At 44.7% G+C, this 24364-nt stretch overlaps 1 protein-coding gene across 9 annotated transcripts in view; it reads left to right on the top strand.

Annotated features, from left to right (window-relative positions):
* The window catches only part of DENND2A (DENN domain containing 2A), a 98687-nt gene that overhangs the window by 24249 nt on the left and 50074 nt on the right, over nucleotides 1-24364 (top strand). For 6 of the 9 annotated variants that reach the window (XM_069588562.1, XM_069588563.1, XM_069588566.1 and 3 more), the window contains one exon: nucleotides 9361-10512. In XM_069588562.1, the coding sequence (XP_069444663.1) occupies nucleotides 9485-10512 (1028 nt within the window). In that variant the 5' untranslated portion in view covers nucleotides 9361-9484. Of the gene's footprint in view, nucleotides 1-5826; nucleotides 5927-9360; nucleotides 10513-24364 lie in introns of all 9 variants that reach the window. The other 3 variants (XM_069588560.1, XM_069588561.1, XM_069588559.1) reach the window with 1 other exon arrangement.

Raw genomic sequence — 24364 nt, 5'->3', positions numbered from 1 at the left:
GCTAATAAGAAAAATGCTCAGGGAGTTCCCTGGTGGCCCAGTGGTTAGGATTCTGGGCTTTCTGCTGTGGCCTGGGATCAATCTCTGGTCAGGGAATTGAGATCCCACAAACTGCTTGGTTAAAAAAAAAAAAAAAAAAACTCAGTTGAGAAAATAACTATTTTTGTTCTGCTATAATTGTTATAGTTTCTTCTCAGTTCTCTTGCCTGCTCTTTATAAGCTGATAAAACTAAGTTATTAGGATCATTAAAGCTGAAGAGCTTGTTTTATTTGCAACAGAAATAAAAACCACTGAAAATTTAGTTTTATTAGCATGATAGCATTTATGATATAAACTGTATTTTTCACTCAGTATCTCAAGTCCATTTTATGAATCAAGTTATATATATATATGTTTACCTATACTTTGGAACCGACATGCTAGCCTTACAACACTGAAGGCCTGGGAACATTGCAGTTATATGTATTTTATTCCTCACTTCACCTCCTCCGCTGCCCACATTTATTTTTTTCCTTTGAATATCCCTATACTGAATTTTCAGTTGAGATATAATTCACATAAAGTTCACCATTTAAAAGTACACAATTTAGGGACTTCTCTGGCGGTGCAGTGATTAGGACTCCGCACTTCCACTAGTGTGGGGGAAGGTTTGATCCCTGATTAGGGAACTAAGGTCTTACATGCTGCCTGGCGTAGCCAAAAAATTTAGAAGGTAAAAGTGCACAGTTTAGTGATTTGTGATGTATTCATAGTGTTCTGCAGCTATCATTACTGTCTCTTTGCAGATCACTTCCATCAGCCCCCGAAGAAACCTTTGCCTGTTAGCAATCATCCCAATTCCCCCTTCCCTGCATGGATTTACCTATTCTGGTCTTTTCATATAAATGAAGTCATGCAATATTCCTTTTTTATCTGGCTTTTTTCACTTAGTGTGTTTTCAGGATTCAGCCATGCTGTAGCATGTAGCATGTAATGACCCTTTATTCCTTTTAACACTGAACTGAATAACGTACTGTGTGGCTAGACCACATTCTGTTTGTTGATCCATTCATCGGTTAATTGACATTTCCAGATTTCAATTTTTGTTTAAATCACTGTTTTTATAAGATTTGGGGAGGGGACTTCCCTGGTGGTCCAGGGGCTAAGAGTCTGAGCTCCCACTTCAAGGGGTCTGGATTTGATCCCTGGTCAGGGAACTAGATCTCTCATGCCACGACTAAAGACCAACGATCCTGCACAACTAAGACCCGGTGCAGCCAAAGAAATTAAATCTTTCCTCCCTTCGCCCCCACCCCATCTCCCTGTGACTTAAACATGTCCAGATTTTTTTTTTTATAGCAGTCACTGAACCAGTACTATCCAAACTTCTTTTCTTAAGTGACTTTGATAGCAAAATTTCTGTTGGCCATATATTACTATCATCTCCCTGTTCCCAACATCAAAACCCCACCAGAGCTAAAAGGAAGAAGGTTATTACTGTTGGGTGATATCAACAATCAGTAGCAACCTATTTAATTTTAAAATATCACAAATGGATAATTAATTAATGCCCAGAACAAAATACGAGCAGTGCTTCGTTGGAAGAGGCCAGGCCTCGGACCACGAGCAGCGGTCTTCCTGGGCTCCTGGTACTGAAGACGGTGCTGGCTCCAGCAGGTGGATTTCCCACCTGCCTTTGCTGCTCCTTCAGTGGCAGTGAACCAGGGAGAGCGGCAGGTGCAGGCCGGGCTCTAAAGGAGTTACCATCTGCCAGCTGGGGACTCCTCGCTTCTTTTCACACAGGGCTGCTCCTCTCCTTACTCAGGCACCCTCGGGTTCTCCTGTAAGAACTGCTCTCAGGGAAAGATGTGATAAGTCAACTGCCTCCTTCCTGTTTGTGGAAAACACTTTATATCTCTTTGAAAATCTTGATCCTTTTGGGGGGAAATACTTGTTTTTAAATTAACTATCTCACAGTTAGTACTCCAAACCCCCTTCAAAAAAGTGTTTTCAGAGATCAGGCTGAAATTTTAAGCCTTAGTGGGTAAACTTAAAGGGGTTACAAAATAATATCTACTTTTTGATCTACTAACGTCAGTCTGGAGCAGTTAAAATTTTCTGTGGTCTTTTGAGAAATGGCAACCCACTCCAGTACTCTTGCCTGGAAAATCCCATGGACGGAGGAGCCTGGTAGGCTACAGTCCATAGAGTCGCAGAGTCAGACATGACTGAGCGACTTCACGTCACAGAAACATCTCACTATAATCTCTCTTTTTCTCTTGAAAAAGTAAAGGTAATTCAGAGAAGTAATTAGGAGTAACAGGCTGAGACATTTGAAGGGAGTCCCTGACAGATTAAAAGCTTAGAAGACTCTCCCACCACCTTTTAACTTCACCTGAGCCTGCCAATCAACTTGACATTGAGCCCAAAGAGAAACAGGAGTCAAGAACAGATTTAACAGTATTCCCTTTAACAAGGAGAGAAACAGGATTCAGTTATGGACTAGATTGATAAATATAATTAGCTGTAGATGTTGGCATTTTAAAAAATATCTTCAATTTGTAAAACAATTTAAAAACTTCTGGAAATGTTCGTATGTACAAAACACATGAACCTTCATGTGCCCATCACCTAGCTTTAAAATTTTGTGTGACATTTTATTCTAATTAAGTTTATTGGTACTAATTAAGCTCATCTAGTGAATGGGAAGTTCTATATTTTTGTGGCAGTTGAATGAGAAAATGTATTACTAGTCATGCATTCATAATAGCTCCTGCAAACCAGCCTGTTTAGATCACAAGGCCAAATTACCTAGCAAGAAATAAAAGAAACTTTGGATTGTGTAAAAATCACCCGAGGCCTTTGATTTGCCATATTTATGGGTTTGTTGTTTGTTTGTTTTGGCTGTGCTGGGAGGCTTATGGGATCTTACTAATAGTTCCTCCAACCGGGGATCAAACTCGGGCCTCAGCACTGAAAGCTCCAAGTCCTAACCACTGGACCACCAGGGAATTCCTTGATTTACCATATTTAAATACAGGTTCCAGGCCGGCCCCAGACACTTGGTTTTGGTACATTGGATTGGTGCCCAGGAATCTACATGTCTGACAAGTTTCCCAGTTTGACTAGATCAGATCCTCAGTGGACCACACTTTGGAAAACAGTACCATCTTGCAATCCCAGACCTATAAAGTGATAGAGAAGTTTGTCTTGGTAATGTAAGTTGCAGAGTACTCCCATCTAGCAAATTAGGCTAGGCTTGTCACCTAATTAATGACCTTGAAACATCAGAAACAAAAGGCACGTGTCAAAGTTTTACTCAAGCAGTGTTTTCCATTCTCCTGTGAATTCAGAAATGTTGGTGAGCTGATTGCTGACTGTGCTCCGGGGTCCATGCCCCGCTCAGTTCCAGCCCCTTAAGCCCACTTGAACTTGCTTCTCAGACGAGGGTATCAGCTGTGCCTCTAGAGACTGTGGTTTTCAGACTGGAAGTTATTATTGCCTGATGGGAATCAAGTTCACTTAAGTCCCGTGTTTTTTAAGTGTGTCTCTGGATCTTTAACCTCAAAGTTCACCCATGGTTCTCTGTGCATTAGACACAGAGGGCTTTGTGCTTTTTGAACAAGCTGTGGCTTCCTGGGAACTTCAGAAAAACTGTTCCCTTTGGGGAGAAGGGGAATTGTAGGGCTGATGGTGACCTGGCACAGTCCTGGTGCTCTCTCCCTGCGGGCAGATGCCACGCCTTACTCATCTGTGAATCCCCACGGCTTCCGACACAGGGCCTGGCACCTATTTCTAGTGCCACTGAGAGGGTGCCAGCCTGAAAGAAGAGGGTGGGCGGCAAGAGTTGTTAGCTCACGGGAAGAAGGCTCTGTCGCTGGGGGCTTGGTCTGTGTGGAGGCGGAGTGCCGACACGCAGAGGGCGGTCGGGAGTGGCTGTTACCCTGAGTCCAATGTGGCCTCTGCCAGGATCAGGACAGAAGAGCAGTGTCTGTCTGCCCAGCAGAGTGGAGAGGCTCCAGAAGCTTCACAGAGTGTCATGAGGGGGCAATGAGTTCCTTTCTGTCCCCCAAAGGCCTCTCAGGACTCTCCTTTACAACAGGAGGGGAGCCCTGGGGCCCGGCTTCTTTCAAGAACCGAGCTTGCTTTCAGCACTGAGGGATCCCAAAAATGCACAGTGCCACTCTCTGGGAAAGGGGGCAGCTGGGTTCCCTGCGGATCCAGGCCCCAGCTCCGTCCTCCTCCCCAAATACGTGGTTTCTCTTGCTGTTTTCTCGGCTCACCATTTCCTAACCTCCCTCTTTTTAATTTGTTGCCCATGTGCATTCTTCTTTTTCTCTTTCTCCCTCTAGACTTCCTCTCCTCATTCCTAAGAGTTATATGCATGTCTTAAAGCCTGCCCCTTTGGTTTCTTGGGGGAAGGGGATGCCTAGTCTGGGCCTTGGGGAGCCATGCTGTCACCTGGCAGGTAAACCATCCTGGGAGAGGGGATAGGAGTCTTGGAAATGTGAGAAGGAGCTGGGATCAGGATTCCTGGGAGGTTGAGTTAGGGCTTCCCTGATAGCTCAGTTGGTAAAGAATCCTCCTACAATGCAGGAGACCCTGGGTCGGGAAGATCCCCTGGAGAAGGGCTAGGCTACCCACTCCAGTATTCTTGGGCTTCCCTTGTGGCTCAGCTGGTAAACAATGCGCCATACTGCAGGAGACCTGGGTCCGATCCCTGGGTTGGGAAGATCCCCTGGAGGAGAGAAAGCCTACCCACTCCAGTATTCTGGAGAATACCATGGACTGTATAGTCCATGAGGTTGCAAAGAGTTGGACACAACTGAGCAACTTTCACTTTCAGTGGAGTGAAATCTCCAGAGTCTGAGTATTCTCCAAACCTCTAGTCAAGGAGTCACCCTCTCTCCATCAAGTGGGGCCCCAGTCCCTCGTGGTCATGCTCTACAGAATTACAGGGCAGATCCTGTTGGCATTTGCCGACGGGTCTCATCTTCCTAGCCACGTCCACCCAAGCCATGCTCATTTGTCCAGAGTTCTGTAGGGACTTGCTATTGAAGTAGTACATTTAATCAATTACTTCAGTTCATTTGGATGTCAGACCCTGAAGTTTTATAAAACTGCTGCTTCTCAAAAAAACCCTGCTGCTTCTCCACAGAGACGGCTCCTTTGGTACCCATGTGGTCCTTAGCATGTTGCAGGTTCAAGATGTTCCGTGGGAAGCCTGGCTCTGCTAGGACCATCTCCTGGTTTTCATAGACCAGACAGATGACCTAGTGGCTGAGCATTTCCCGCTCCTGTATTCTGAGCCTCTGAAAGAGTGTCTCCACGCAGGGCTCTAAAGCCAAAGACAGTATAGGTTTATACCCAGCGTCAGGGCAGCGGAAGAATAGAATAGCTCTGTGTAGGCATTGCCACTTGAGCAGGTGGTTTATTTCTTGTTTCAAATTAAGTAACAACTCTTCTCTTCTTTGGGGTCTGACTGAAGCGACTTAGCAGCAGCAGCAGCAGCACATCACTGGTTCTTACAGAGCCTTGAAAGAGTGGCAAGTTGTGCTGGTATTTGTTTTACTTTCTTAGGTTACACGTTTTCTAAAAATTTTTGGTTTCTTTTATCTAAAAGACACACACACATGCTTGCACATATGAGAAGCATTGGCATGGGGGCTGAATCTGGGTGGACCTCAGATTCTGTGCCTCTGACCCCACCCCTCTCTGCATCGGGAATTCTATACGGTGCAACCCTGTCACCCCCTACTCCAGGGTGGAAGCCGCCAGGGATAGTTTGGGGTGTGGGCCCTGGATTGGCTGCCATGCTCACTGAGTGTGCCCCCCTGTTCCCCCAGGCAACTCGAAGCTCCTCTTGGTGTTGACATGATGACTATGCAGGCCAGCCAAGGGCAGCCACAGCTGGACTGAAAACCTGGGCTACGAATTGGCTGACAAGTAAGAACTTTTCTCCCCCATGACTGCAGAAGTTGGCCCAGATTCTCAGTCTCCTTCCTTTTTTCCACTGCCTTTCCCTCCTCACGAACCCCACCTCCCTGAACTAAGGAAGCTTTCTGATCTAAGTCATTGTGATGAGCCCCCTCCCCTGTAAACCATCTCCATGCCCTGTGCTCAGGCAACAGCATAGGACCACAGTGGTCGAGGAAGGTCTGGCTGATGCCTAGGGTCCACTTTGGGCCTTATCCCCATGTATGCCTTCCAGTCCAGGGTTTATTTTTCTTTTTTAAAAACTTCATTTTCTTTATTTATTTTTAGCTTTTTATTTTGTATTGGGGTATAACCAGTGAATAATGTTGTGATAATTTCAGGTGAACAGCAAAGGGACTCAGCCATACATATACATGTATCCATTCTCCTCCAAACTCCCCCCACCCATCCAGGCTGCCACATAACACTGAGCAGAGTTCCCTGTGCTTGCACAGTAGGTCTTTGTTGGTTATCTGTTTTGTTCAGGTGTTTTAATTATTGTTGAGCCCTAAAGCTTTGCAGCTGCACCTGTCCACATAGCCTTTTTACCCATCTTATATTAGCAGGGTTGTTTTCTCCCCAGATGGAGCCCTTTCCTCCGGTACCGTGTCTCACATTCTGCAGGGGACTTGGCAGTCACTGAGCTGTTCACAGATCACTGAGCTGTTCACAACTGTGCACCCCAGTCCAGAGCCCCTTTAAGGGTCACAGAATCCTGGAAACATGAACCAGAGAAGTTCTTGGGTCCAGCAAACATGTGCAGAAGGCACTCTGCCCTGGTTTCATCATCCTTCCCGTTGCTGCTTGAGCTTTATAATTCCAGGGTAGTTTTCTAACAGACTAGCCTTTTCTCATCTTCAGTTTTTAGATGGACCCTCAGTGATTGTAAAGTCACTCCAGATGTTTGGGATCTTAGACAATAACTATAACTATTACAATAACACTAGTTACCATTTATTGCTATCAAGACTTACAATGTATGCTGTACTGTGGGTACTTTACATATATTAATGCATCCTTTCACTCATTTAACTCATTGACTACCTGCTATGTATTGAGCATAGCGAACAAAATAAATTTGGCCTCTGCACCAATAAAATTTCAGTATTCTCATTGTAGGGTGAAAAAAATGAAACCAAGGTCCAAACCCAGGTCCCTTTAACTCCAAAGTCCTATATTCATCTACTGTCAATATTATTTAATAGTACATATGATGTTAATGATTATATATTATATCATCAGTTCTCACCAAGCGTGAACTAACTTGAATTGTGTTTTTATGTGTCCTATCTCTTCATCTTGCCTCTAGACAGTAAGAGCAAGAAGTTAAATTTCTGGCTTTGGAATTCTCAGTAGAATAACTAACTGATTCTAACTCTGATTCTGACTAAAATTTGAATTCATGCTAATGTCCTCAGTGGTGACAGAGCTGTTAAAAAAAGTGTTTCTTTTTTGTAAGCACTCTGTTATGAATGGTAATTGATTATTGAAATAAGGAAATCTGCTTTGATAGCCATATTTAACATATGAAAATTTGTTTCCAATTTCACAAGTTTCTGATTTATGCTAAGCAACCAAGAACAACAACATAATTTACATGTTAATATCTCAAGCCAGGAAGAAGTCTTTATATAAACAACCATTAGTCTCTGGACTAGAAAGCTAGATAGTAACAGGATGCATGAAATTGCTAGTTACTCATCCCTCATGTGAACCTTAGCTGGAGTTTCCAAGAGCCTGTGTATTTTGAAAACATGCGCCATGAAGCCGGTCCGTGCACGCTTGCTCTTCTTGGCACATTTAAGGTCACTGTGCTCAGTCATGACCTTTGCTGGTGGAAGAAATGCTTTACATTTCAAAACACCGATACTCTCACGCTCATTGTTGTTGTTCAGTCACTAAATCATGTCTGACTTTTTGCAGTGCCGTAGACTGCAACACACCAGGTTTCTCTGTCCTTCACTGTCTCCCAGAGCTTGCTCAAACTCATGCTCATTGAGTCGGTGATGCCATCCAGCCATCTCATCCTCTGTCGCCCGCTTCTCCTCCTGCCTTCAATCGTTCCTAGCATCAGGGTCTTTTCCAATGAGTTGGCTCTTCACATCAGATGGCCAAAGTATTGGAGCTTCTGTTTTTCTTTCTAAATAATTTTTAACATCTTCACGGCACTAACTGATCTTCTAAAATCACATTTGGAGGCCTATATCCCCATACATTTGTGTTGAGTGAGACCTTTTTGCAGTGATGGAAATTGTTTTCTATTCCATCCAGTATAGTAACTGTTAAACACACGTGGCTACTGAGTTCTTGACATGTGGCTGCTGCAACTGAGGAACCAAAGCTTTGATTTAACTTGATTTTAGTTTAAATAGCCACATGTGGCTAGTGACTGCCATACCGGACAATGCAGTTCTAGGCCATGCAGGAAATCTGAATCTGTTCATTTACTCGCTTATTCATGCAACAAGTATTATTGACCACCTACTCTGCCGGGTGTTGTTAGGGGTGCTAGGGTTGAAGCGATAGACAAAATGATCCCTGTCCTCCCAGAGAAATCAGTCTAGTGGGGTTCACATTCTAGAGGAGGTTCCAGTCAAATGCAGCCAGTCATTGTGGCTTTACCGACTCAAATCAGGACAGTTTATCAAGCCCAGAATTAGGGAAAACTTCATGACTTATGACATTTGTTTTAATTTTTAAATAATCATTCCAAAGGATTGTCTGTTGGTATAATCTTCTATCTCATGAAACCTCTATTTTCATTGGGAAAAAGCTAATAATAATGATAACTGCCGTTGTACACTCACACCATTCTAGATGCTTAATATGAGCTAGCTTACTAAGTGTTTATAGCCACTTGGTAGGTATGTTTATTGTTATTCCCATTTCACAGGTGAGGAAACTGAGGTTTAGAGAAGTTAAACAGTTCAGCCAAGGTCACACAACTGGTCAGTGGTTGAATTAGGATTTACACCCACATCTATTGAATGCCACAGTCCAATAGCTCCTTTCATTCCGTTTTGCTGTCCCCCCAGGAGAAAAGCATAAAGTGATTTTTTCAATGGTGGTTTCAATGTTTGTGGCTTGCAACTAGTATCTAACATTTATATCTGAAAGTGAAAGTGAAAGTCACTCAGTCATATCTGACTCTCTTTGACCCCATGGACTGACTATACAGACCATGGAATCCTTGAAGCCAGAATACTGGAGTGGGTAGCCTTTCCCTTCTCTAGGGGATCTTCCCAACCCAGGGATCGAACCCAGGTCTCCCGCCCTGCAGGTGGATTCTTTACCAGCTGAGCCACAAGGGAAGCCCAACAATTTATATCTAAGTTTTAGCAAATTGCTGTGATGTGTCAAGAACAATAACCAAGAATGCCTCACTCTGTGTTTTTCTTATTTAGGGTCAAAGTGGACGGTCCAAAGACTGGCGAAGACCCTCAAAGGCAGCCATTTAGTTCCTCCATCCCTTTCCTAGATCAGGATCCAGCCTTCCGAAGAAGCCCCCTAGAGAGCCTCCATAACCTGATGCTGGAGCCAAGAGTGGACTGTTCTCAACAGAACATGTTCAGCTCAGATATGATCATCAGTGACTCAGCTTCGGATCTCAGTGCTAAAGGAACCAGCAGGGCCGGCAAGAGGCAGCTGGTCAGTGTTCAGGACCCGTGCCCTCCCGCCCAAGGCAGGGCCCGGCACACGTCCCTCAGCATAAAGGACAAGATATCAGAATGGGAAGGGAAAAGGGAATTGCCCACGCCTGCCCCTGGCAGGAAGGCAGATGGCCAGGAGGGTTACCTGATGTCCTGTGTGACGGAGAGGAGAAGCAGTGATGGTTCGAGGGCTCGGGTCACCGAGGCTCAGAATGGAACGAGGCTGGACATGGAAAGTAGAGAGGATGAGCGGAATAAAGTGAAGGTCAGAGCACAGGATGCCGAGCAGAGGCCGGACCTGAGCCAGTCAGCCCGGGAGTCGGCTCCCAGCTTGGGCAGAGGCCGGGAGCCCAGGCTTGGCAAACAGCACTTTCAGAACGATAGCCTGTCTGTGCTGAAGCAGGTCAAGAAACTCGAGCAGGCTCTGAAGGATGGGTCTGCCGGGTTGGATCCCCAGTTACCAGGCACGTGTTATTCCCCACACTGCCCGCCGGACAAGGCCGAGGAGGCGCCCACCCTTCCTGAGCACCGCGGGGGTGGGGGTGGCTCAGAGTTCAGAGCCCACCGCTTGGACCTGGAAACCAGGGAGCCTGCCCTTGAGGCTGCCGAGGAAAGGAAAGGCTTGTGCAGGAGGCCCTGTGACCAGAGCCTGGAGAGTGTGTACAGAGGCTTGGAGGACCCCCCAACAAAACCCTTTATCAACCCCTTGCCCAAACCCCGGAGAACTTTCAAACACGATGGAGAAGGGGACAAGGATGGGAACCCAGGCACGAGCTTCCGGAAAGACAGAAGGAACCTGCCTCCTCTGCCCTCTCTACCTCCCCCGCCCCTGCCCTCCTCTCCCCCACCCCCCTCGGTGAACAGAAGGCTGTGGAGCGGGAGACCGAAAGCCAGTGCTGACCACAGGTAGGTGACCCATGACTTTATGCCCCACGGCAACTGTCTGTTCTCAGCCTGTTTACTAAATCGTCGGATCTCGTAGTTAGTCAAGACCATCTGTAGCAACATGGTTCACTGATTAAACCTGAAGACGTGGTAACTGATGTAGAAGTGTCTTGTGCTTGTTCCTCGTCCTGAAAAAGAGAGTATTCGCTTCGAAAGATCACCCCGTAGATGTGCCTGAGTGCTTGTAATTCAGACAGTAACCAGGGGTTAAATGCAAACGAGTGTTAACACTGGCAGTCTACTAACTGATGCTTATTCTGTCTCTACCACCCCCACCTTGCACGTGGAGCTCCAAGTCTCTCCTCCCTCTTGCTTTCGTGGTTTTTCTTGGTTTGGACTCTAGAAACACACTGCCTGGCCTATCCTGGCCCTCTCACGGTCTGTCTAACTTGGAACAAGTTACTTAACATCTCGAGGCCTCAATTTTCTCATTTATATGTGTAGATGCTCACATGGTAAATATTTGGTAATATTAAAATACCTTTAGATAATAAAACCTGTGAATGCTTAAAGGTAAAATCTGTGCTTTGGAGACAATTTTTTTCCGTTCTGAAACCTGATCTCTAGTCTGTTTCTGTAATGTGCTAATTGGTTTGATACCTTCTAATCTGGAAACCCTGAGGAAAAAACTGAGGAAAAACTCCTCCAGATAGCTGTCTGTCCCTGCTGTTACCACTGCTTCCCACCTGGGTTTAGCCTGACTCCCTGCAGTAGGGCTTTTGCTACTAATCCTAGAACTTCTGTTGGCCAAGTCCACCTACAACCTCCGTCTTTGCTAAATCCAATTTGTCAGTTCTCTGTGCTTTTCTTGATTGACGTCACTTAGCCTCTGCAGATAGAGAAGGCAATGGCAGCCCACTTCAATACTCTTGCCTGGAAAATCCCATGGACAGAGGAGCCTGGTAGGCTGCAGTTCACGGGGTCACCAAGAGTTGGACACAACTGAGAGACTTCCCTTTCACTTTTCACTTTCATGCATTGGAGAAGGAAATGGCAGCCCACTCCAGTGGTCTTGCCTGGAGAATCCCAAGGACGGTGGAGCCTGGTGGGCTGCCGTCTGTGGGGTCGCACAGAGTCGGACACGACTGAAGCAACTTAGCAGCAGCCTTTGTGGACCAGCTTGACTCACACCCCCTTGAAATCCTATGTTCACTGTAGGCTTCTAGACCATCTGCTTTCCTGATAGTCACACTTCACTGGCTGCTCCTCCTCTCCTTCTGCCTGTTGAGTAACATCCCCCCAACCCATCTGCACCCCATCCTAGGATCGGGTCTCCCCTCCTCCATCTACATGCAGTCGCTTAAACTGGTCTCCCCCACTCTCATGGCTTTAAATGTCAGTTACATGCTTATGATTCCCAAACGTATGTCTCCGGCCCTGACCCTCTGCTAGCTTTTGGTTTGTACAGTCATCTCCTACTTGGGTCCCCATTTGGTTATCTAATAGCTTGGACTTACTATGTCTAAACCTAAATTCTCAATCCGGGCCACTACTAAAATGATCTTCTCCCCAGACAGATGCTCTCTGATTGAATGGTATCACCCTTCATTTTGCTTCTGCCCCAAACCCGAGGAGTCATTTATGATTTCTCCTCTTTCCGCACAGCGCCAATCAGGTTCATCAGCAAGTGCTTTGGTTCTAGTGGTAAAGCATTTTCTTCAGCCTGACCGCACCTCCTCCACTGCTGCCACCCTAGTCACGTTGTATCTGCCTGCCCCTCACCCCAGTATTTTCCTTCCCAGCAGCCAGAGGAGGCTTTTAGAAACACAGATTCGATCAGTTTCCTACTCAACATGGTCTTTCAGGAAGGATTCTTCGGGTGCTGAAAGTGTAATTTCTTATGTTCTCTTCTAGGGGGAGAAAAGGTTGGCTATTCTAGAATTTCTAGAAATACACACATATGTATTATATCCTTTCAAAAATGAAATCATGCTGTATACCAGCCATGTTCTACTGAAGATATCATTGAGATATTTCCATGTTGCCACTTTTTTCTTTTCACCTTCCTTTTTTAACTGCCATCTTTATTTACATCATGTGGCTAAACCGTATTTTAGTTAACCATTTCCCTGCTGATTTACACTTTGGTTGTCTCCAGTTTACAAATAATGCTGTGATGAGCAGAATATAGCATTAGAGAAGACTCTAGAGCCGGAGAACTTACTAACTCCGCTACATCCTAGCTGTATGACTTTGGACAAGCTACTGAATTTGTCTGAGCCTCATTTTACTTATCTGTAAAATGGAGATAATTATAGTAACTACTTCATAGCTTTGTTGTGAAGATTGGACGAGTAGATATTTGTAAACATAAGTTAAAACCAAGTCTGGCATATAGTGAATGATTAATAAATATTAGCTGTTATTTTTTTCTGGCTGTATTCTGTTTAATTAATCAGGGTATGTATTTCTTTTCTAGGACCAAACAGTTGTAAATATTTTAACCTCATAATCTGTTTTACTACCTAGTGGAGCTTAACAAAAATTTCTTATTGTTGCTAATAATCAGTGGATTCTTTTGGACATTCTACATATTCTATCATGTAATATACACACAAGTGATCATTTGGTCTCCTTTTTAATAATTTTAAAGCTCTTATATCCTGATTATTCTCCTTATTCAAAAATGTCTTGAATATTCTTAGGTGTATTTTTCTAAGTATTCTATATATCACTGTGAAATTTCACACATAGTAATATGTCAGCTTTTAATTGGGATTCCATCCATTTGCTAAGTATATGGTATTTTATCTTTTTGTTGCCATTGTTAATGGAATCTTTTTTTTTTCTCATTATATGATCTTTGTATTTAAGAAAACTATTTGTATATATTACTCAGGACTTCCCTGGTGGCTCAGACGGTAAAGCGTCTGTCTACAATGCAGGAGACCCGGGTTCGATCCCTGAGTCAGGAAGATCCCCTGGAGAAGGAAATGGCAATCCACTCCAGTACTATTGCTTGGAAAATCCCAAGGACAGAGGAGCCTGGTAGGCTACAGTCCGTGGGATCACAAAGAGTTGGACACGACTGAGCGACTTCACTTTCATTTAAAAGAGCCTGTAAAGAAATTTCTTACTGTTTCTAATTATCAGTTGTTTCTCGTGGACTTTCCATGTATATAATAATATTGTTTGCAAAGAATTATCATTTTAAGTTTTCTTCTTTTTGATTCGTATCTCCAAATTCTCTCTCATACTCAATTGCACTAGTACTTTCCTAACAGTGTGAAATAACGGTGCTGATAGCACTGGGCGGCCTTGCCGCGCCCTGGCTTTAAGGGTAATTCTTCTGGTGTTCTGCCTTCAAGCACTCCTGCTGGATTTACGTTTTCATTCTATCAAGGTAGTGTCCACTGGTAATCCTTTTTTTTTTTTTTTTAACTAAGAGTTTTAAAAATTAGGATTGGGTTTTGTCAAATTACTTTTCAGAAACTTTATATGATCATATGGTTCTTCTTCTTTGACCTATTAATGCTAATATCCTATTTAAGATTTTTGTATAAGTATTCTGTAAACGGGACTAGTCTATACTTGGATTTTATTGTACTAACTTTACCAGCTTTGGTATTAGTGTCTTGTGATGTCTATAAAAGAATTTGAGGGCTTCCCAGGTGGCTCAGTGGTAAGGAATCCGCCTGCCAGTGCAGGAGACATAAGAGACCTGGACTTGATGCCTGGGTCAGGAAGACCCCCTGGAGGAGGGCACGGCAGCCCACTCCAGTATTCTCGCCTGGAGAATCCCATGGACAGGGGAGCCTGGTAGACTACAGTCCATAGGGTCACAAAAAGTCGGACATGACTGAGCATCCAGGAGGAGAAGGATAAAAGAATTCATAGGCTTCCTTCGTTATGTGCTGAGAAAGTCTGACTCCATCTCTAATTCTAAATTCTTTCCCAAACCAGCGCCAACCTGAGAGCCCTGGGTGCTCTCGTGACTTTTCCGCCTCTGTCCCCCATGCTTCTCCAGAGAAGCCCTTCTGTGCCCTTTCTGGGCTATTCCTCCAAAGAGGGCCTCTTTCCCAGGGGCAGGTTCGTTCTGGGAAATTGGAGTCTTTGAACTGTGTCATCTGTGGGTAGACAGATCAACCTGGTGAACAGTTATTCCCATTATCTTTTCTCTCTTAGCTACCATCTGCTCTTTTCAGTCCTCTAGCATTTTCTCTAAAACCAGCTAAAGTTACTTTGTTTCAGTCCAAAGATGAAATTTTTTTTGGCCAATTTGGATATGGTTGCATCAGCTGTGTTTAAAGAACTTTTGGCTTTGGAGTTCTCGTTTTGTTTGAAATTGTACAATGGAGGTGATGAGGGCAAGATGTTCGCTTTCTACTCTTAAAAAACAAAATATGCTCTTTATTGTGGTCCTGTCGCTTAAAAAAAGAAAGAAAAGGCTTAACTCTGAATTTGGCAGACTTACTGTCCTCTCTGAGGCAGGAAAGCCAAGCCAAGTTGAAGAAAGAAATGATTAAGGATTTTGAGGTTATGAGGGTTTAGAATTACACGGCCAGGCTGTGCACTGCCGAGAATGTATCCAGCTTATTTTCATATGCCGATTAGTCTACCTCAGCAAGAGCCAAACCAATGGATTCCGATTCTGGGTTTGAGAAAATGTCTTTTTCTTTTTCTTCTCTTTCTCTCTTCCTATTTTTCCTTCTCTTTTTTTCCCCTCTTTTCTCTCCTTTCCCTCCTTCCCCTTCTTCTCTCTTCTTTCTTCATTTCTCCAAAGCCCCAGGAAATTAAATGCAAGGACTTACGCCTTCAATCCTAAAATGGAACACGAGAAACCCTCACATGTCAGGAAATTCCAAAGATAAGGTTCCTACAGCAGCATTAACTTGGTTATGTATGTTTTATGGCATACGTTTAATAACTTTGGCAGGAATGCCTTGAGGCTGACGTTTAACAAGAAAAGTTATTATTTTTTAAGTGTAAGCAGCGTCCTGAATTCACATGTGTCTGTATCCCCAAAATGTTTTATTCTGAATTCAGATTTTTTTATTTTAGTTTAATTTGATCACATGGCAGAGTTTTTGGATCTTTTTGAAACCGAATAGCCATGATGACCAAAATTTCAACTTTTCAACCAATTATCTTGGCATCACATAGATTCAGCCTTTCCTTGGGGCTTTAGTGTAAGACTTTGAGAACTTTTTGAGGACATGAAACCTCGGTCATTAAATGGCTGCCAAATCATGTGGTACTGTTATTGATTCTATAATTTCCATCTTCTCTCGGACTGATGGGGACCCCTCGGCAGTCCAGCTGGGCAGCCACCCTCAGCTATCACGGGTTTAGTCTCTCACGTACCAGCCACACTGTGGTTTTTCCCTGTCATTATGAGTCTGTCATGAGGCAACCTCCCATGCCTAAAAACAATATTTAAAAATCTTCAAAGGGGCAAATTGTTTGATTCATTTGAGATCTAGAGCAAAAGTTACTCTGAAAGCATCTGAGAAGCTTGACTTTGCAAATTCATTTAAAAATTTCAATAGCAGTTGCATTGGAAGACAAAAAGATGAGAGTAGAGAGAGTGGTCATTATTCTTCATTAGAACAGTAATTGTCATGTTTTATTTCTCATGAGAAGGTGGGAATGGTGGATGTTAGACACAATAGTGGCTAAGGATAGTTTTTCTTTTTTTTTTTATGATTCAAGATAGTTTTATTACATCAAGCTACAGATTTCCAATCAAGCAAATATTGAAAATATATCATTTAGTGTTTCTCATCTGACTAGTCCCATCTCTTTAGCTATATCTTTTTAAAGGTGTCATATTTTTTATTCTGTAAGCTTATAATACTTTTAGCATATTTTTGCAGAAAATAGCATACAATTTGTGTTAATCTTTCAAAGGTAGACTTTTGCATTTATATAAAAAGCAAGAGACATAGAAGGTCTGTAATTTGAGCAAAGTTATATATAAAATTGATAACAAAGCTAAAATGAAAAGTAGTTCTCTTTGAAACTCCAGCATTTGTTAAGTATCAAAGTGAGGGCAATGAATCAACCTTTTCACTTCAGGAAGAAAGCTACAGTCCTGCATGCTCCACAGTCCGCAAGACAGTTTTTGCTTCTTTGTGAAGAGTTTAGGCATTCCATGATGACTGAAACATTCTAGGAAAACATTCTCCTATGAAATAGTTACATTTTTCTGTTTGACCCAGCTTCAATGTTACTTTGAAATGAATAACCACCTCTTTCAGAGAAAGGATCTCTGAAGAGCTTTTCTAGGTAATTTTGAGGACCATCATAAACTGAGCTAGCTGTATTGTCCCCCTTCCTTTTTTAGGGGGATGTACTGAATGTGCATCAAAATGTGCAGGGTAATTCAGTTCGTACTCTCTTTTACAGTGCTTCCTTCTAGGCTTCATTATCCTTAGTAGGTCATATATTAGCTTTGAATTTGATAAAGAAGGTCAAAATAGATCATCTTTGTTCATAAACTTTTTATTTTCCAAAATCCTCTCCATCCTAAAAGTATTAGGAAAATCTTCTAATATGGTGTACTCATCGAGGATGTCTGTATCTGAATATCATTTTTTTTTGGTCAATATCCTTAAAGCAATATGAATTTGTACTGAACAATTCAATACATAATAAGGGCCTGGTGGAGTAAAAGATGACTTTCTTTTTAACTCCAAAGAGGAGTAAAATTAGCTTAATATTTTATTTATTGGTTTGAAAATCCTTTGAAGAGGTAATAAGGAGACAGAGGAGTGGTGCCCAGACTAACTTTGACAGTGTCATTCAGCTTATTCATTTTAGATCAACTACCAATAAATATCCAAGTCTTGTTCTTACAACGCTATTAAAATCTTCTCCAGACTTTAGCTGTTTGTGACACCAATGATTGCTTCCAATTTTTTTTTAGGTGAACAGTTTTACTGGTTGCGTATCAAAGGCAGATTGTTTCTCCTATAGCCACAGTAGGGTTGCGTGTGTGTGTGTGTGCTTAGTTGTGCCTGACCCTTTGTGACTCCACGAACTGCAGCCCGTGAGGCTCCTCCGCCCATGGTATATCCCAGGCAAGAATACTAGAGTGGGTTGCCATTTCCTTCTCCATGGATAGTTTTTCTTCTTACATTTCTATTTTGGATCCAGGACAGAGATAAGCGGAAACCCAACATATGTAGTCATAGCACGGGACAGAGGAGCTACCCAGTAACAGAGTGAGAGCTTAGAGCTGAAATCAGGTACTCTTGATTAGCCCCCTACTCAGATCACCGGGTGACAGGCTGGCACCTGGGACCCTTTGCTACAATGCTTGCTGCAGCGCTTGCACAGCTCAACCCAGAGCTGCAGTGCTTGCTCCTCAACAACAAAATACTGTACTGTTGGGGCAAATTCTAAACAAAAGGTCCAAAGAGACCAAAAAATGCAACTACCACTTCTGAAGAACGGGGAGCAAAAGCAGGGGACTGTGCATGTCTTCGGCACACAATATCACCTAAGGGATGGGCAAAACACCCAAGTCACCCCTCTGGCCCAACCCCTAGACACAGCCCTCCCCTCACATCGTATAAGGAACCGGCTCACCTCCCCCAGTGAGCAAGCAAGGGGACCTGCTGTTTGTTCTCGCTCCGGCTGCTGCAGAGTTGCCTGAACAAAGTGTTGCCCGAATTGCTTGTCTGGTCCCTGATCAATTTCTGTTGGTGAAGCAGGCCAGGAACCCTGGTCAGTAGCAGTGGTATGAATGCCCTCCCCAAGAAAAAGAGCTGTACCTGGTCACCGGGCATGGAGGAAAAGTGAAGTCGCTCAGTCGTGTCCGACTCTTTGCGACCCCATGGACTGGGGCCTGCCAGGCTCCTCCATCCATGGAATTTTCCAGGCTAGAGTACTGCAGTGGGTTGCCATTTCCTTCTCCAGGGGATCTTCCAGACCCAAGTATTGAACCCAGGTCTCCCACATTGCAGGCAGACGCTTTACCATCTGAGCCACCGGGGATGCCCACTGGCATGGAGGGAAGCAGGGTCTGTGGCAGCTGGGGGCGGGGGGTGAGAGGTTCAGAGCACGGCATTCCTGGTTTCAAGCTCATGTTTTAGGTAGGTGCTGCGTCTCAGGCCATCCAAGCAGATTTAAATACAACCAAAAATAATTCTGGGGGCAAAATGTGTTCAAAAAATCAGCTCTCAGAATACAGATAAAAATTTTTTTACCCTCAAATAGGGATGAATTGTAAGCAGTAAAGGTAGCCATTAAAACCAACTTTTAAAATATTCACTCACTTATTGAGCCAACAAATATTTGCTATATACCTATGTAGCACTGGGGCTTCCCTGGTGGTTCAGATGGTAAAGCATCTGCTTGCAATGCAGGAGACCCAGCTTTGATCCCTGAGTCGGGAAGATCCCTTGGAGAAGGAAATGGCAATCCACTGCAGTACTCTTGCCTGGAAAATTCCATGGACGGAGGAGCCTGGCAGGCCCCAGTCCATGGGGTCGCAAAGAGTCAGATACGACTGAGCGACTTCACTTTCTTTCTTTCTTCTTTCTGTGCAGTGTTAGGTTACAGCAAGGAACACGGTAGGCTGAGACCCCACCCTCATGAAACTTCCAAGCTAGTGATGGAGCTACACACTAGCTGTGAGGAAGCCGATGATGCTGTGGGAATGTTCAGCAGGGGCAACTAGCCTATCGTGGAAACAGGGCCGGCTTGGGTACAAGGGCCTCAGGTCCCCAGGCACAGGGGTGGACTGCGGGATTAGGGATGCATTTTGAGTGAACAAACAAGCAAAGACCCTGGGGCAAGAAGGGCTTGAGCCCACTGGAGGACGTGAAAGGCAAGGGTTGGGCCAGAGGGATAGGAAGGGTGTGAGCTGAGACCCTGGAGCCTCTAGAGTCAGCTCTGAAAAAGCACTGTAGCCCAGGCGACGGTTGGGCCTGTTACTGAAGAGGAACGGGAAGCATTTGAAGGTTTTTAAGAAGGGGGGAGACACAGTCCGATTTGTGTTTTTTAAGAGCTTGCCCCTCCACTCCACAGCAGTGTGGAGACTGGCAGGGGCACCAGGGGACAGGGTGGGTAGTTGTTGGGGGTGGGAGGAAGATCACACACCTGGGTCACCCTGCCGTGTAACTGCACAGGGGACTGAAAGAAGCCGGTGGATCCCAGGGACACTGTGTAGGTAGAACTCTGGTTAGCTGGCTCCACGTGGGCAGTAGTGGAGGAGAACCTGCGCAGGACGTCCAGGCCTAAGGCATAGCGCTTGGATGGATGGTGACCACCTTTGCAGTCCATGTTGAGCTTCCCCTGCGCCATCTGCCTGTTTGTTTTACTTTGGCTGCCCTGGGTTCTCACTGCTGTGTGGGCTTTCTGCTGGTTGCGGTACGTGGGCTCCCCACTGCAGTGGTTTCTTCTGTGGCAGAGCACTGGCCCCGGAGCACAGGCTCAGTAGCTGTGGCTCCTGGGTCCTAGAGCATGGGCTTAGCTGCCCTGAGGCAGGCGGAATCTTGCTGAACCAGGGAGCATGTTCCCTGCCTTGGCAGGCAGATTCTTAACCACTGAACTGTCAGGGAAGTACCCACTCATCATATAAATGGAGACATGGGATGAGCTCTCACGTTAGTATTTCATTTACAAAAATATGAAAAAAATCACAAATGACGTCCAAAATGCTACTTGAAATTGCAGGGGTTTGGGGTTTGTTAGTTTGGTTTTGGCCACACGACATTTCACGTAGGATCTTAGTTGCCCAACCAGGTATCGGACCCGTGTCCCCCACAGTGGAAGTGTGGAGTCCTAACCATTGGGCCACCAGGGAAGTCCCAGGGACTTCTTACCTTTGCGTCACCAGCTGTGAGTTCAATTCCACTCTTTAGGGAGGTGCTTGTGAAACATTCCCTGCTGGCTCAGACGGGTAAAGCATCTGCCAGAAATGCGGGAGACCTGAGTTTGATCCCTGGGTCGGGAAGATCCCCTGGGGAAGGAAATGGCAACCCACTCCAGTACTCTTGCCTGGAAAATTCCATGGATGGAGGAACCCGGTGGGCATCACAAAGAGTCAGACACGACTGAGCGACTTCACTTTCTTTCTTTTCTTTCTTATGAAACGTGCAGCTGGATGTGGAACAAACATGGAAGTGTGTAAATGAGAAAGAAGCCAATCGAGGTGTGGTCACCATTAGCCTTTCAAAATCTCCTTTTAAAGCTAATACGTAAATCAAGGTATTAAAACCTTTTGCTGAGTTAAAAAATATTTTCATAGAAAAGACTCAGCTAAGTGATAGGATGATTAGTTTAATCAGTGAGCCTCAGAACAACAGGGCTGCAGTCCCAAGGGGCATTTCCACAGATGATAGAAATAGTGCTGAGGAGGAACCAGCCACCTAATAAAGCTATGATGTTGGTGAAAATATGTCACCAACACAGGACAATGAGATTGGAATTTTCTTTTCCCACTGCCTCTGGAAGCTGGACATGTAAAGATTTCTGGTTTCTTCTTGATCATGTATGGACAGTAGTTTCATGTTGCTTTGAAGTTTGTCTTTCAGGCTTCCTGTATAAGAATTAGCCACCTGAAAAGCAACATTTTAATACAGAAATGGAACTTCTTTTTAAGAAATCCTGTGATGAATTCTTTTGCATAGTAGAGTTTTGTGCTGTGATTAATCGTCCTCTAGTCAGCTTTTTTTTTTTTAATGGGAAGTTTGTAACATTTTCAAAGTGGGCTTTTCAGTACTATTTAGACTGGTGTTACCTTTCATGTGTTGGTAACCAAATGCAAAATACAGCTAATACCTTGTATTATCATCTTATTCTTGAAAATATGGAAAGATCATAAATAACATTCAAATTATAGCTTGAAATCCCAGAGTGTCTGACAGCAGCTACTTGGATTACAGGCTAATCCCATCCTAACAAACCCCAACAGATGATCCAGATTCTCGTCCCATATGCTTGAAGTAAGGGAGCCGTCCACTGGGACTCGGAGAGCCTTTAGCATACAGACATCTTTATTGTTAGGGCATTTATTATTAAAACATTTAAACTACTCAGATATTATTTCATATATGCGTACATGCTCAGTCACTCGTTCATGTCCAATTCTTTGCAGCTCCATGGACTGTAGCCCGCCAGGCTCTTCTGTCCATGGGGTTCTCCAGGCAAGAATACTGAAGTGGGTTGCCATGGCCGCCTCCAGGGAATCTTCCCAACCCAGGAATCAAACCAGCATCTCTTGTGTCTCCTGCATTGGCAGGCGGATTCTTGACCACTATGTCACCTGCGAAGCCCCCTATTTCACAAATATTTTATAATAATTTTATTATTTTAAGATTTGACCTATACAAATATTGCTTCATCGATACCTCAAATGAGATGCAAGGTGTTTAACAGCAGACAATGATAGAGCTCTCTACAGGGCAAAGCAAGGCCCAGCTGCAGCCCCTTTCTGCAATCAAAGAAAAGACCTAGCTTAGGCAGGGTCATGCTGGAATCCCAGGCAGTCAAGGCTTTACCTGTGGCAGTGACCACCACCCTGTCCCTCTGCTGCTGGGAGTAGAGCTTCCTGCCGCTGTGGCAGAAACGCTCAGCTCCCAGGGAAGTGCCTCCCACCTGTGTGCCCTGTGAGGGTTCATAGCATCTCTTCATCATATAGTTCAGTTGCATTATGGAAAATAGAGGGAGATAGAGGGCTTACCTGGGCAGGGCTCAGTAATGCATAATATCATTTTATATAGGAATTAATTTGGAAATTAATGGTTAGGACTCTGAGCTCTCCCTGCCTAGGGCCCAGGTTTAGTCCCTGATTGGGGAACTGTGATCCCACAAGTCGTGAGGCCAATAAATAAACAAATACATTTTTAAAATTAGTTCAGATTCCACACAAAAACCTTTGGAAACTCCACCTGTTTTAATTTGGGGCCTGTGACTGCAGCTCTCCTCCTGCCTTGCCTTACTCCAACCAGATTTCCCGGGTTCTCCTGCTGTAACTGGGAACAGTTTACCTTAGGTCTCTGGACCTGTTTTTCGTGCATAACATGTGTGTAATAACAGTAATCCGTCACAGGGTCGTGGTAAAGTTTGAATGTGCTGATCCAAGATAGACACTCGGTCAGCTCTCAGTAAGTATTGAATGAATGATTCTGAACAGCGTGCCTTTTCCCTACCACGTAGTGTACGTGCTGAGGACTCTAGCTGAGACCTAGATTTGGTAAAATTTGGTTGGCCCAGCAGGGGAAATCCAGGAGTTCTGGCCCCTCTTAGCCAGTTACTTGACCATGCTCTGGGCCACACCTCCAGCCCCAGTCCACCTGCTGGCTATTGCCACCCTGGGCTAACAGCACCCGGACTAGGAAGTGTTCAGGGTGGGTTCACAGCACAGCCTATTCCTATCTTAGAGAAACAGCTCAGACCTGCCTCCCCTCCCCCAGCCCCTTCTAGCAGAGCTCTGAAACTCAGTCCTTCCTCTCCTCGTTGGACACCTCAAGGGGAAAAAGAAGGGGCTCGTGGGTTGGTATCCCCTCCTTTGGGGCATGACCTTCTGTTCCTAAGCCCCAGAACCCCAGATGACAGTTTGAGCCTCCCGGCCTGACTTAAGGCCATAGAAATCCAGCCTAGAAGCCCGTCTTTGTGTTCCTAAGTGCCGAGTTCAAGTATTAAGGAATGAGGGTGGGGTGGAGATAAGGGGCGATGAATTCAGATGTGCAGATTTCCAGTGGTTAGGAGTGCACTTTCACTGCTGGGGCCTGAGTTCAGTCCCTGGTCGGGGAGCTCAGATCCTACAAGCCGCACAGCCAACCAATCAATCAATAGTATAGATCCTAAAGAGGAGAAGCCTTGGGAAACTCTTACACCCAGAAAGAGGAAGAGGCAGAGAGCTGCCAGTGCAGGCCAGGAAGAGTGGTCTGACAGGGCGTGTGGAGTTAGGGCCGCCTTGCATCCGCCTCCTCAGGTCCTCCAGAGGTGTGCCCCATCCTTTGCTGAACAATGTGAACAACACTTTTGTAAAATATAGTAAGAAAGGATTATAAGAGGTATGAAAAGAAAAAAATCTCATCAGTATACAAACCTCAGTTTGTTTGTTTGTTTGTTTTGTAAGTCCATTCTTCAGATTGCTTGAAAAGTTTATAAACACTTACTGTCAATCTCTGTACTTAGCTTAGCAAGGACTGGTAAGAGCTGGCACCCCAGCCCTGCCCCATGGGTCGCACTTTGAGCGCTGCTGCCTTTCACTGTAGAGACCAAGTGGTATCATGCAATGAAAGGAGCAGAGTGGTTAGGTTTTACCAGAAACTCACTCGTGACCTTTAGGAGGGATTTCAGAAAAAGGATGCATACGGACAGGTTGAGAGAGTAAAGGAAAGAAAAACCAGTGAACCATGGTAAACTAAGAGAATAACCCCTGCTTCTCCTCTCCCCCCAGTTAAAAGTATTGGCAAGGAAGGAAGGTGAGAAATAGCAGAACTGCAAGGGCCATTGCTTCAAAGGAAGGCTTTTTAAGATAGAGGAAGCCCATGCATGTTTGTGCTTCCCAGGTGGCACAGTGGTAAAGAATCCACAGACTCGGGTTCAATCCCTGGGTCGGGAAGATCCCCTGGAAAAGGAAATGGCAACCCACTCCAGTATTCGTGCCTGGAAAGTTCCAACGACAGAAGAGCCTGGCAGGCTGCAGGCCACGGGATTGCAAAGAGTCAGACACAACAGAGCGACTGAGCGTCACATGGGTGTTTAAAGAAAGAGAAAGAAGCTAGTGGAAAAGGAAACATTTTAAATGCAAGAGATCCCCAAAGCTTGGCAAGCAGGCAGATAGCCTCTGCCTGCTTCTGCCCTTCTGTTGCACGGCACTCTCCACCCTGTTCCTGCAGTCCAGCGAGCTGAC

Source organism: Ovis canadensis, chromosome 4 (assembly GCF_042477335.2).
Source record: "Ovis canadensis isolate MfBH-ARS-UI-01 breed Bighorn chromosome 4, ARS-UI_OviCan_v2, whole genome shotgun sequence".
NCBI lineage: Eukaryota > Metazoa > Chordata > Mammalia > Artiodactyla > Bovidae > Ovis > Ovis canadensis.
This window is presented reverse-complemented; position numbering and strand designations above follow the sequence as displayed.